The 14,405-nt window shown below is 38.5% G+C and overlaps 1 protein-coding gene across 3 annotated transcripts in view; it reads right to left on the minus strand.

The window, feature by feature from the left end:
• Window positions 1-14,405, minus strand: part of Kuz (zinc-dependent metalloprotease kuz) — a 115,663-nt gene that overhangs the window by 12,102 nt on the left and 89,156 nt on the right. For all 3 annotated transcript variants that reach the window (XM_071708832.1, XM_071708825.1, XM_071708840.1), the window contains exons 2-3: window positions 5,549-5,812; window positions 1,471-1,665 (exon numbers count right to left, since the gene is read on the minus strand). In XM_071708832.1, coding sequence (XP_071564933.1) covers window positions 1,471-1,665; window positions 5,549-5,812 — 459 coding nt within the window. The remainder of the gene's footprint in view (window positions 1-1,470; window positions 1,666-5,548; window positions 5,813-14,405) is intronic.

The following is a 14,405-nucleotide window of genomic DNA, read 5'->3' on the forward strand; positions in this document are numbered from 1 at the left end:
TGACTATACCCGATTCAGGACGAAACTGCACTCCCGGCAATTCTATCTGCGCACCGAATGGACTACTTTCCTCTCGAACGATACTCTAAATGGCGCATGGAATTCGTATCATCGTGGACTTTCCGATATCCATATCCACGCTTAAACGACGTAATCTTACACTAGTCGCTGTTTCGTTCTCCGATAGCGTATACCACAGAGGAATACCAAGGGTTTAGCAATTCCGTTCGAATTGGATAATTTTCCGACAAATTCTGAAATAATTTTGCCTGGGGTGGAAATTTCATTCCCAAATACAATACGTTTTTATCGCCGGAAAGACTTCACAAGAGTAGAATATATCTCAGTAATCTCAATGTGTAAGTAATGATAAAATTATATATGATGTACAAGTGTTCGGTTTTATTATCCTCAGGATGCAGCAGAAAGCTAATTAACATGTCTATGAAAGAACCCTCTTATTACAATCATCCTCAATTAATCGACCCTTTCATTAATGGACGAGTCGCTCGATTCTGACGGATGGACATGTTTTTAAAGACGACTACTAAAAGATCGTACTAAAGGAAAAAAAGCGGAAGATGTTCCGAGAAGAGAGCGGAAGATAGGCATCGCGTGACAAAAGGGTGGAAAGTGGAGGTGCACGATGTCGTGAGGCGCCACTTGTGGAGGTCGTCGTATTGAACAACATGTCCGAACGAGCGTTTAAAAACGTTCTCAGACGCACGGCCGCCTTATAATTAGTAAATCTTTCATGCACGATGGACATAACAATTATTATCGTAACCTGTAGTTAAGTAAATCGTTTCCAATCTAAATTTATCATTTTCTTCGAACGCATATTAGGTACACGCTGCTTCTTCGTGTGCATAATGAAGCTCGCAGCTTTGTTCGAAGCCATTACACAAGTTGTTTCGATCAGATATTAAACAAACTTTCGCGACTCGAGTCCAACGCGCAGTTTATGTTATCGTCCGCAAGTTTACGAATATAAATAAGCTAAATAAGCTAATCAAAAGCTCGTAAACTGTGGAAGCAACGAAAAATTATTTATTCGCTGCAAATTTGCTTCACAAGTCGCGAAAGTATTGGAAAATCATGGTATAATCTCACGAAAGTTAACTGGCATATGATAAACTGCAATATTTTTTGACATTTAAAAAGATACAATTTAAGATTTTAATGTTCTACTTCTTTAAGTTTCGCTTTCAATTAATTTCTATCTTTATTAAAACTAAATGTTTTGTAATAAAAGTATATTGTTGGAAGTATGAGATATACCAGTGACAAAAGGGTAACGAATAATATCGGATATTTTAATATTGAAAATTTATAATAAATTGTCTGAAGCTCTAAAAGTCATTTCCTTGCTAAATAAACTATATTCACGAGCTTACGCACGAACAGTGACGTGCGCCTCGAGAGATAATATCGGTAAGAAAAAAGAATCTTGTCTTTTTTGCGCCTTACCTTGTCGAACGTCCACGTACGGATCACCGACGTCATTCTCGTGATAGATCACAGAATGCAACGTCTCGTTTATCTCATGCGGCGGAAAATAATAATGCGCCCTTTCCACGTACCACGCACCATTTTTCGGTGATACTATCTTCCCGTAGAAGACTCCATCACTGACACTTCCGAACACATGGCTACCAGGTTCGCCTGAAAGTAGAAGATATATTCCTGATCAGATGCGTGTCGAGAATGTCCGTAGAAATTTTTATCATCGTATAATCATGGCAATAAATCTTACAACACAAAACTCTCGTTTTATTTAAAGTATCGCGAATAAAGATATTCATAACAAAATAGATTTCTATTCAATATTATGGAGCTTTAAATAATCACGTGTTAATCTTTAAAATATAAGACGTATATACACACGAATAACACGTAAATAATTACTACATCTTCTCCCTAAAATGATATTAAAATGAGAGTGGAAAGTTTTTTCATCCTTTGTGTTCCTTGTTCTTTTGTTAAAGTTAAAAGAAAAGAAAATTATGGAAGTAATACGGATATTTGGATAAATGAACATGCGAGTAAGAAACCATGTTCGAACGAACATGTGACTCTCGCTTCGCTTGAAAAAGTATCAATGATGGTGGAAACTTTGTCTCTCGGCAAAACTTTTCTGCACCAGAAACTGTTGGCTTACGCAGCAACTTGCTCTTGCTGTCTACCTGTCTCTAATTTATTATTCGCTTAACCGAGATGCACGTAGGAAAATTAAAGGTGTGCATGTATATTTTTATCTTTCCGCGCGAGAATAAAAAAATTAAAAAAAATTAAACAGGACAAAATACAAACTTGATTTAAATTATAACGTTGAAAAATTTATAAGTATGTAAATGGTGTACGTAGAATGTTCTCTCTGTAGTAATAGAATACTTTATATACAAATGGTCTGTGCCAATTTCTAGAATTTTAAAAATTCCACAGTAGTTACTCTGTGTGCGTGATACCGATATTTCGATAATAAAAACTTGATAAAATTAAATTTTATTTTTAACCGGTTTTATTTTTAACAGAAAATCACTGTATATTCTGTTGACATTTATTTAAAAATAAGAAACAAGATTCTATTATTTGTTTGTACCAATCAATTTGCCCCAACAATTTTTAAAAATCTTTTAAGTACCTTCTTTACTTGTAACTTATAATTGTTGATCCTTCATCTTGATAAAATTACTAATTCTTTCTTTTTAATTAATCCTCTAACATGCATATTTAAAAAAATGGCTGTAGTTTGACTTTTTTTGCGAGAATGCTTGCCTACTTGCATAAAATAAATGATATTGTATTATGAAACTAATATATCAAAGGAAATAATATAACGAAAAAAAGGAATGTCTTTGTCAATCATCCGCGAAATTCGAGAATTCAGATTCCATATATAGTTATACGATTTGAAAATTTCTTCAATAAAGCGTGTAATGAATATTTTATTTTCCTTTGTGCAAAAGAGCTACATTCGTCGACGAAAAATACATTTGGTTCTAAAGGAATGTTGGAATCCCATTCCGTCACGTATTATACATGGAAAATATTTTGCGACATATCTTCGACTAACGCGCCCGACGTGAAAAGATAGTATTGAATCATTAAAAGCGCAGGACAAAACTTCAGCGTACCTGCAGGTATAGTGAGTAAACGACAATAATAGAGAGAATATTCAGAAAGCGGCGGGCGGGGGCGTCTCGCGCATATCCTTTTTCCCTTTAGATAATAGATCGCAGAAAAGCGGATTCGCCCGCACAGTCGAGCTTATCACAATTCAAAATTCCTTTTGATGCAAGAACAAAGGGAATCTTTTGCTTCCGATACGGAAAACGTTTCAGACAGCCCCAAATGTCACTCTAGAGTTATTTTTCGCGCGCGCATACATATTTCTAATATTGACATTATTCTTTAACCTTTTATACGTACAAAAATATTAAACAAAAAGTTTACTGGTATAGTATATTATATAATGTCTATAGAGACTTGTAATTCGAAAAAAGAGAAAAAGATTTTTCAAATAAATCACTTTTTTCAAAGTTAGTTAAAGAACCAGTTGAAATATTAATCCGGCTCAAATAAAAGTAACAGAAGCTGCATGGTTCTCTTAATTTTCAAAGACTTCGAAGCCGAAAAACATATATTTGAATACCTTTTCTGTTTACAGTCACAAACTTTCTCACAGGCTTGATAGCATTATACTTCGAAGAACTTACAATTAGTAATATAGTGACGAAGTGCTAGTGACATCACGGCTAAGCCCATGATTCAGAATTCCTTCGATCCCTAAATTGAAATATGCCTTTTCGCGACATTATCCGACGAATACTGGGGCTACGACAGGTCGTGGAAAATCGTGATACGAAGTGATAAATCGTTTTCCACTTGATTCATAATTTGAAACGTTGCTTGCTGAACTTGTATAAAATTATTAGACTGAAAATAAAGGTTCCACCTGGTATCTACGTTGACACGCACTTTTGCGTGCCACACCTGGCATCGGGAAACGTAACGGAAGCGGTACAAAGAAATGCGGTACCGCTTCGTCGAAGCTACACGATGCAGAATGTACCCGGAACGCGTAACCGACGACGAAGCGAACGCGGAGGTCGGACAGAGTGTACCACGGTTATGAATTTAAGTATAGTCTTTTGTTTGTACAGTTGAGAGCACTTCCCTCTACTTGTGTTAAATTTAGTTTATTTTGACGGAAGTTCTTTGAATATGCAGAGTGTCTTGTAAGGATAGCGTTAAACTTCAGCAACGTATTCTGCGATGGATTTAAAGACAGCTTTTCTTCAACAAGATTTGATTAGATTCCGTACGTTTCGTTGTACCTTGAGAATAATAAACATCTCAGTAATTAAGAAAAAAATTTTTTAAAAAGAATATTATATCTTCTCATAGTATCCTATACTACGTCTTCATTTTACCTGTATTATTACGAAATTAATGATATTATGAATGCTAGAATGGCAAATAAATACAAGGTGTTAAAGTATATAATTTGTAAAATCAGCGTTTCGATATTTACAACTTTGAATTCTTTACGTAGCTTTTACTGCTTTCCTTCGGCGTACATGCAGTCGTTCTATTACTTTTGCAAAAATAAATTCCGCTATTTCTCCTGCAATAAATATTTCCAGAGGATGTTGCGACTATGTGTATGAACACGGAAGCTCATACAATTTTATGCCGGCGTCTACGTGAGCCTCTCGCGAGTAGAAAGTCCAAACGATCGCTACCGATCGATTCTGTGTGACTTTACATCGCGTCATTTATGCAAAAATGATCCGATGGGACACCGAGAGAAAAGATTGCCAACTTGATGTCATAATACTACGAGTCTATATTTAGAAAAGTGCACCGATGCGTATACTGTTCAAGTTACAAACCTCTAACATTATGGTGGATACACGAGGTATCTTTGAACAACCGCTCTTTCATCTAACGATACTGTAGAATATTCTAACGATATTATAGAAATAGCTGGGAAATATTGTGTTGAGAAACATATTGTGAGTGCAAGTCACTTTGAATAGAAAAACAAATAAATTAAATGCAGGTGAACAATTTTAGTACGATGGCGAATATATTGTTGGCGAACGATCACATACAATCTGTCTTGTCAAAAGGTCACATAAAAATTAAATCGCAATGTTAAATTTACAGAAATATCAATAGAAATTGCGAGCGGTATCAATCTTGATATCCTATCTCATTAAAACAATAATATCGAATCAAGCACGTTCCCGGAAGCTTCATATATAATCGAATAAGAGAATGGAATCTTGTAATTTCATGATATTTGTAACATCGTCCGCAATTGTGTCATTTATATATAAAACAACTTGGTTTATGTTTCATTAACGCTCTACTCTTTCATTTAATCGCATATTATATAAAAATAGATATAGATTTAATAAATGATTGAAGGAAAAACGTGGTTGATCGAAAACATCTCAATGTTTTCGATCAACCACGTTTTTCTTTCAGTCATTTATTTATTTATTAAATATGTAGATATTTATCTTGTAAAACATACCGACTAGGTTGCCCTGATAAACGTGAGAGATATCGGCGTTGTACTGTCTTTCCCCCGTGGATCCTTCGATAATTAGGTTGTTACTAAAGGTGGTCAAGTCTCGTTTTAATCGGATGTGGAAATCCTTGCCGTGCGCGCGAAACTTTAACGTCACGGTACTGTCGCGGTTGATCGACCTCTTCGCCCTCAGGTGGCTTCGATGGACCTCCTCGACGGGATATGACAGCGTTTCGTAGTGGCGGATGTACTCGTTCAGTCGACGAGCTGTAACAAATATAAATAATAATTGTAGATAAATTTCGTAGTGCATTTGAAACCCATTTTCGAAAATAAGTGTTATAAATTAAACCTTATCCAATTTCAAATTCCAACTTATCACAGCCCTGGAATATCAAATAGCAATTAAATTGATAAGACTCGATATACAAATCGAATATAAATAACTTTAGAAATAAATGCTATAAATATGTAGGACGTCGCAAATGTCGAGCATTTCCTCGAAATTATGAATAACACAGTCATATTTTATTCTACGAAATTTAAAGCGTATCACAGATAAATAATGGCCGAACTCGAACGTGCAAAAGCTGCCAGGAGATTCCCGAGACATTCGCGTAATCAGGTTGGTCGAATAATTCAATATCCACCGTGCGGATTTTTGTGTATACTCTCGTACGAGTTTGCTCGCTAGCGACAAAGAGAAAGATGGACCTTTTTTCGCCTAACAAATCCCAACTCGGCTCATATCGTGTGATAACTGATAAAAAAGGGATAATTCAGTCGATGTGTGCTATCGATCAAGCGAACCGAACGGCGAAACCCTCCAGAGATTCGCCGCGGAATTGTGCTGCGTAGCTTATCCCTGGACTACGTTAACAAGACAAAGTTTCCAGCGGAGAATGACTTGACAGCTGCAGTTTCCCTCTCCCTTCCCTACCCTCCGGGGTTAATATCGCTTGTAATTTCCGAAAGCGCAGCATGAATTTATATCAGGCGACTTTTGTCCCGTGGAAAAAAAACCCGGAATAATCATGCGCGAAAAAAGGGAGGCAACGGGCAACGCTACGTGAAGAGTTACCACAATCTCGCTCGGCTTCGCGTACCTATCTGTCGGTGCGACGCGATGCGAGGGTGTGCATGGTACTCTCTTGCCGTCCGGAATCCCAAACGCTTTCCGCGAGATGCGCCCGTTACTCTCTCGGCAAGCTCTCTCTCGGAACAACGTCGCCGTAGTGTATGAATATTATGGGGGGCAAAAATGCACTTTCCTCGTCGCGTCATTTAGCCGATTTCTAAAGAGCGCCTCGCAAGCACCTCGCATTATGCTTCACGAGACGCGCTACCTTCGTCGCTATACCTTCGCATTCGCGATAAGTGCAATTGCGCAAATGAGTCAGCCCCGCGATGCCCCAGACGCGTATAAGTTTTAAGCCTGATCAAAATAAATGAGGCGCGTAATTCTCCAAGTTCTTAATGCTGTCGAGCCTTACATCTGCTACGAACAATGCTAAATTGCGTCGCGCTAAACGAAGATATTCGACTCGGAACAGGAAATTTTGCGTTGCATTCGCGACATGAGATTCACTTCTACACAAGAATAGATTACCCTCTTTTTTCGCTCCGGTGTTTACATGACGTGCAGTTACAAAGCGAGACCATTCCATTACACCGGAAATTCGATATCCGTTCGATATAATTTTTATTCATGAAGAGCTCTTTCCGCGAAGAATTTACGAAGAGTCGAGAAGAGTAATTTATGTGTCCATGGAGAAAGGGAGAAGGAAATGAAACTGTTTTATGATCGGCATTTTTATCCTGACGTCAGACATTTAATCTCATTATGCGCTGAAGAATTACGCGATGCTACGCCCAGTATCTGAGAAATCATAAAGGTACTAAGTGCAAGAGTGCATTTGCATTGCGCATTCGAGAGCTATGACTGCAGAGAGAAAGAGAGAGAGAGAGAGAGAGAGAGAGAGAGAGAGAGAGAGAGAGAGAGAGAGAGAGAGAGAGAGAGAGAGAATCATTTCTCTTTCCATTATTTATTATTCTGATACTAAACGACATCTATCAGACGTATTTAGTGCTGCAATTTACGAACATCAAAAGAAATTCTGATACTGAGTGATAATGCAGCTGAGTTACATTTTACAAGATATTTCGCTTCTAAGTAATATTGCGAGTGGGAAAATTGATTTTTATGAAAGCGAGCAGCCTGTACTTTATTTCGCTTCGAGTACGGGGATGTTAAAAAAGAAGACAAGGGTACATTAAGGCTCTCTAGGTTTCATTCTTAGTCTGTGGTATCGGAACAAAGAGGAATTTTACCCGGGTAAGCTCGAAATAAGCTGATTGTCCCTCTCGTCTAGGACTCTCGTCTTCGTCCGCCGGATCAAATAATCGAACAAGGCATGAAATCGAACCGGAAAGGCTTATCAACCAATGTTCTATCCATAAAGAAAACATTTCATCGTTCATTTATTACATATTAATAAGATCGTGTCGGACCGTCATGTAATCAATAAAATAATTGCGATCTTTTCGTTTGTCTTGTAATATGTTTCCAAAAAAAAAACTACTATCGGTTATATGTCGTTGCCAATATCACGTACACGACGTTCGCCGAGGTATGAGAATCAATAACAAGATTATATTTTTTAACAAACGTGAAATTAATTGTTCCTTAATGAAACTTTAATTGAATACCATCACTTTTTGCTTCCCAACTTTCGATATAGACAATACAATTATTGGATAAACGCAATGCCACCGATGTAATTTTATAACTTTAACGAAACGATATTAAGATAAATTACAACAGTTTTTATAACGCCTTAATAAATTAATTAAGCTTTAGATAAAAATTTCATTAAAATCCACGTGAATTAATATAAATCAGATCTCTTATGATTTTTATTTACGCTGGATTCGTTAAGCACCATTAATTTTAAATGCTAAATAGCATCGTAATTATATATTATTATTGAACAGAATCGTGAAATTCGTTAATCAAAGTGATAATAAATTCTGTCTCGCTGCTAAACCTCGTATATTTTGGCGAATATACCCTGTATCAAATAAAAAAAACTCCAGAACTCGGGCGACTCGCTTCCACATTTCCATCCGCTCTCGAATGAATAGAAGGATTCGAAACGAAACATGAAAACGTATCGACATCTAAAGCTGCAGGGACGTATATGATGCATGAGACAGACTGCGACGACGTACCTTTTTATGCATTGTAGCGGGAGGCGGATCGATACGCGCTCGTATAACGTTACTAGTTTATCTCAGAGCGTGAAAATTCCGCCGGCTGTATACCGCGAAGAAATAAATCAAACGGTGCGCCTGCATCTTTTCGGCGCAAAAAATATACCTCTGTAATACGTATAACGAACGGATGATATTTCGAATGTGCAACAAAATATAATAGTCCGCGTCCTGCGTTAACAATGAAAATAAATTCCTCCTGCAATCGCTTTTCTGGCGAAATTACGGAATGTTCACGTATATCGGTTGACAGAATCAAATAAAATTTAAAATGCAGCTGCACAAGAGAATACGCATTATGCCAAATGCGTTTCATCTGGCATATTCGAAATATAAATCTTCTCACCTTTCGCTTCTCCCGGACGATCGAATGTCCGGTGGACCACGCCGACAGACACGGTCAAACTTATTTCGTTTGTTGTTTACAGCACGAAACGGAAATCATATAAAATGAAAAATGTAACGTTCCTCATAATCCTGCGTCAGAAACAAAGAGACACTAGGAAATGGAGAGTCATTACCGCGCTTCAATGTAATTTCATACCCGCCATTGTAATCCTATTCACTTTCAAGAGGATGTATAGTAAATGAATAAAGCGTTCGATGCAAACTGAGTTTACAAACCATCGAGGAAATTGAATCGGCTAGACAAATCTTTTTATGATCTGATAAACATAAAATAAAGCGAAAAAAAAGACTTCGAATTTTCGTTCGTTACACAAATAATCAATATTTGAAATTGTATGTATATCTAACAAAAAAATTGAAATCACCCGAACTTGCATAACAGGGTTTTATTTGGAAATCCTTGATTTGTTCGCTGTAGACCGTCATGAATTCAGAACGAGCTCGGTTCGTAAATAAAATCCGCTTCCATATATTAATTGCGACTTCCTTGAGTAATATTTATCGCTTATCCAAGTTTTAATTACGCCCTAACGAACGTTTCCAATATTCCGGCACTGAAAAAATAACTTTAGCCACGGGGAGAACGACAAAACTCATTCTGGACCGATAGGGACGTCGGTTTCGCAACTACTTTAACTGTCGGCGTCGAGGAGAAAAAAACGAAAAGCAATGTTCTGTAGAGATGGGGAGGAACGGTATCGGAAAATGAGGAGCGGTAGCCTGCTCTCTCTTCATCCTATCTCGCAATTTTCCGAGCTGTGTCTTCGGCCGCGTCAGTATTCTTTCGCGCGAATTGCATCGAAAACACTCCTCGGAGCGCCATGATATTTGGATACGAAGATGAAGGTGCCGTGGGACCGAGAACAAAAATGCAAATTGCGTGTCTACCCAGCGAGAACTATAATTCTCTCGTTGCCAGCGTCCTCTCATAGCGTGACAAAAGCGTTGTTTAATCTTCTAATATATTTTGAAATTCGAAGTAATTCTGTGTGGTTCTAGTATATAAATTATGTGCGTACACAATTTTATGTATACATATATTACTTTACAAAATTTTTCTTTTTTCTTTTTATTGTGCATGATGCTCTGAAAGAAACTTTTCTACGGATCAGCGAATGTAAGATAAAGAGAAAATTAGTGATCGTTATTTCATGTCTCTTAATAGTTTTTTAACTGGATAGTTTTGTGCAGCGTTTCAATAATACAAGGAACATATTTTGAAATAATTTATACCAGTTCCGCAGTCTGGTTTGACATCCTTGATTTGGTTAATTCTTTGTTCTACAAATTCTTTCCGTAATAAATTCCTGAATTGCATATGGGTCTTTTCGAGTCTTTCATATTTCGACTTATTTCTCTAGTTTCATGGCTTTGGTTTTACATGTTAGAACTGTACTCGAAACAGAATTCGTATAGTGGTCGCAAACGATGGCGAGATCATCATGTTCGCTACGTCGGAGCAGAATTAAATCTCAAGGTAACGCGTATCAGATGTGGTTATTGAGGCAAACGGGTCAGTGCACGTGCCATTATGCTCTTTGACGTTCCATGGGCGTAAATATCCAGCATGCAGAGCTTCATACCGCTTTTGCGCTATCGCGCGTTTCGGGAAGCATGTAGACTCTCCACCGCGTCGCATTAGGGTAAAGTGGAGCACAATCAAACGTCTCTTCCTTTATATGCAAGTATGCGTTTATACGTATCGTGGATTGTACGTGGCATTGTCGCGCAGCGAGGGGAAGCCGAATCATTATTGACTTGGAATTGAAACCTCGGCTACGATCTGTTTATTGCGACCGCGGGAGAATCAAGGATTTCGTCGATTTCGTGCCTCGAGTGCAATCGCGCGCACTTTCCGCTTTCCGCTAATGTTCAATCTCGCTAATAAACGTCCGCGCGTGCTTGGCTTCGGACGCGACGGATGCAACGGATTTCTACAGTAGGTATACGATGAAACAATAATGGCGAGAGGACACCGGATGCGACGAGAACGAGATACTTTCGCGGTCGGTCAGATGTGCGCTTTTAGATAGACGATAGACGCGGCGAGACGGCAGTTTCCAAGCTGGTCAGATCCCGCCTGATCCGCCGCGCCAACCAGTTCCGGAAGGATTTCATTTCCGGACCGCGACATTGCGCCCAGCCGCATACGAGAAAGGAACGTCTCGAGTGGGAAAAGTTCTGGCGATTTGAAATACCTCAAAGTGAAATTGCTTCGGCATTCTGGCACAGTGGAGTATTACCCGTGAAATAACCGCGCACAACCATCGTCCACCATTCGCCGTTGATTTCCTCTTCTCTTCGCTTTTTCTTCCCGCAGTGATCTCTTGTCGGACTCGACGCTCGTAACGCGGCAATTAAAATGACCAGCTTTAAACGCCGAATGGCGTCCGAAACGCGATGCCGCGACGACTTAATGAAATTAAGTCGACGACGCGTGGAATTAAATTTTCACCTTTTATCGCCATATCTTAGGGGATAATATTTTTGAGCTCACTCTATCCCGACTCTTCGTACGTTAAAGCTGCACATCGATGATTATTATCTTCGTCGCTTGCACGAGGAAAAGTCGTTTCGCGATCGGATTTCCGTTCGAACGCATTGAGATAACGCTATGCAAACGATAATTCTTAAAATTCAACTTTCTTCACATCACAATGCGAGACCACGCACAACGATTGATGATAAAGAGATCTCTGCGGATAAATACTGCATAAATAATCTCAAGCTATTGAACTAATATCTGAGTTCCTTGTTAGTGCGTCATTGTTTCGAATTCGTCGCCATGAACAATCGCTTCGAACACATCAAAGCTCCTGGCTGGCTGTATCAATCCCAGGTGCCACTTGAAAATGACGAGTGACACCGGTATTTCATCGAACGAGGAAGTCGAACGCAGAGCATGAAAAACTCTATTTCCATTCTCTGTCAGGGGAACGCCATAAAAACCGAATAAAGGCCAACGAATTCGAATTTATTCGTCTTTGGTATACTTCCTGCCAAATCGCGTCTGGCGTCGATCTATCGATATGACGTTTTATACCCCTTCCCTTTCACGGTATATCACAGAGGGGAGAGAGAGAGAGAAAGAGAGAGAGAGAGCTAGTTTCCGGTTTACTATATTCTACTACATCCACAGGAAACAACGTAGAGAAGAACGGGGGAAGAAAGAAGGGTATAACTCGTCACAGACCGATGGATCTCTTGTTGCATGGTTTATGAGCACATACGATGGACACATGCCTCGCTCGCGATCAATCTCACGCGCCCGCATGCGCATCATGTTTGCAGACACGACAAAAACAGAACGGTTTTTCGAAGGAAAGACAAAGAGTAAGGCGATGACGACCGCAGACATCCTGCCAATTAGAGTGAGAAAGCTACGAAGTTTATTCAAGTTTGATCAATGCTCGTCAAAATAACGAATACTGATGTTAATATAGTGAATTTTAATCAGAACATGTATTTAGAACAGAGAGAAGTACGAAACACTATTAAATTGAATTTAATTAAGCTATCAATATATCATATATCGTTCAACCAAATTTAATCAAAATTACGTGCAAGTTATCAAATTAAATTAGATAAATTCAGAGGTGGTTCGTTCTCTAGATCGAATTTTAGCTGAAATAATTTTTCGCAACCAAATATGAATCTTAATTAATATCTATCAGTAATAATTTGATACCGCAAATTGATATAAATAATTCAATTTAGGTGTTATGCGAAACTTAATTGTGTACGTTTTACTGATTAACCAACAACGTATGTAAATTGCAATCTATAACGTCAGAAGTAGCCACTTTTAGGATAGTCTCCAAAGCGAAATAGAACTCACAGCTGAGACTCCTTAGTTTTCGCGGTACAAAGAGGAGAGTTACTGATTAAGAGAATTACTGATACCACATGATATAACGCGACAGAACGGTTGGTCTTGCGTGTAATTAGTATTATTCCCGAAATAGTTGCAAACAATGCGGCGGACGAGCGAAGCCGCGTAGCAAAATTAAACTAACTTCTAAGCTTCTGAACTTATTGTTAAGCGTTTCGAAACTTTTAATGTCTCCAAGCACCGCGTATCGTTCGCATTTAAATATAAACGATCGCGTGATCGCTCCACGGGGAAATAGAGCGCACTGTGATGCATTGGATGCATTGTAACAGGTCTCCGTAGTAATACCGACGTAAAGTATGTGTAACACGACGCTCGCTAATTGTTTATAACGATTTCGCCGTCACGAAGGAGGATTTTCATGTGATAAAACGAAAGTTCCGTAACAATACAAACGTTTACGCGACCCAAATTTGTTTGTCTGACTCCGCGCGCACTTCCATCGCATAAATATTATAGATAACACAGCACTATCAACGTCCTTAAAGTTAAACGAAGATAGAGTGTTTCGTAGCGGCGACTTCCTTGAGAAAAGACAGTGATTTATATACTTGTCAGATGATTCTGGAGACCACTTCAGATCACTTCAGCGTCTTGGTAAACACTCATCGATCGGATGTAACAAGCTTATAAAAAGTTCGAGACCTAATTAATGGAACTAGAGAGTTTATAGAGCATGACTACCACCCATCTCTCTCGACCACGCCGTGAATTCACGGCGACGCGACGGTTCCCAACTTACACTGCATTTATTGCAGAGTTACGTGGCACAACCAAATCTGCTACGTTGTAAGATAAATGCACACATCTTGATAATGCAAAATAAGAAAAATGCGAGAAATGAGTATTTCACAAAAATAATCTATGTAAAAAAAAACAAACTAAATTTTTCTTCCTTCAAACTAAAAGTGTTTAAAGATTATTTAAAAAAAAAATAAAGTGTACAATTTCAGAAAATTCCGAATGATAATGGAGCATCAATAATTTCTGTCTCTAAAAATAATCGCGTTAACGTCCTACTTTTTATAATTCTTCTCAAATGTCTCAATAATCTTTTTAAAGATGTATAGTTACCGTTAAAAATGTGCGCGCGCATTTTATCTTGAAACACCGTAATCTCACATCGAATCAATCGCAAAAACGCTTTCCTGCAAAAGTCCGTTATCGTTTATTCTCGCCGTATCCCGCGATTCAAGACTATGCTATCGTAAAAACAACGCAAGCGGGATGTTTTCGCGAAACCAGTGCGGTGTGGTGAAGTATCGGTACGTATCCCCCACACACATT

Source organism: Temnothorax nylanderi, unplaced genomic scaffold, assembly GCF_030848795.1.
Source record: "Temnothorax nylanderi isolate EJ_2023f unplaced genomic scaffold, tnyl_v1.0 TNYL_tig0004_pilon, whole genome shotgun sequence".
NCBI classification, from domain to species: Eukaryota; Metazoa; Arthropoda; class Insecta; order Hymenoptera; family Formicidae; genus Temnothorax; species Temnothorax nylanderi.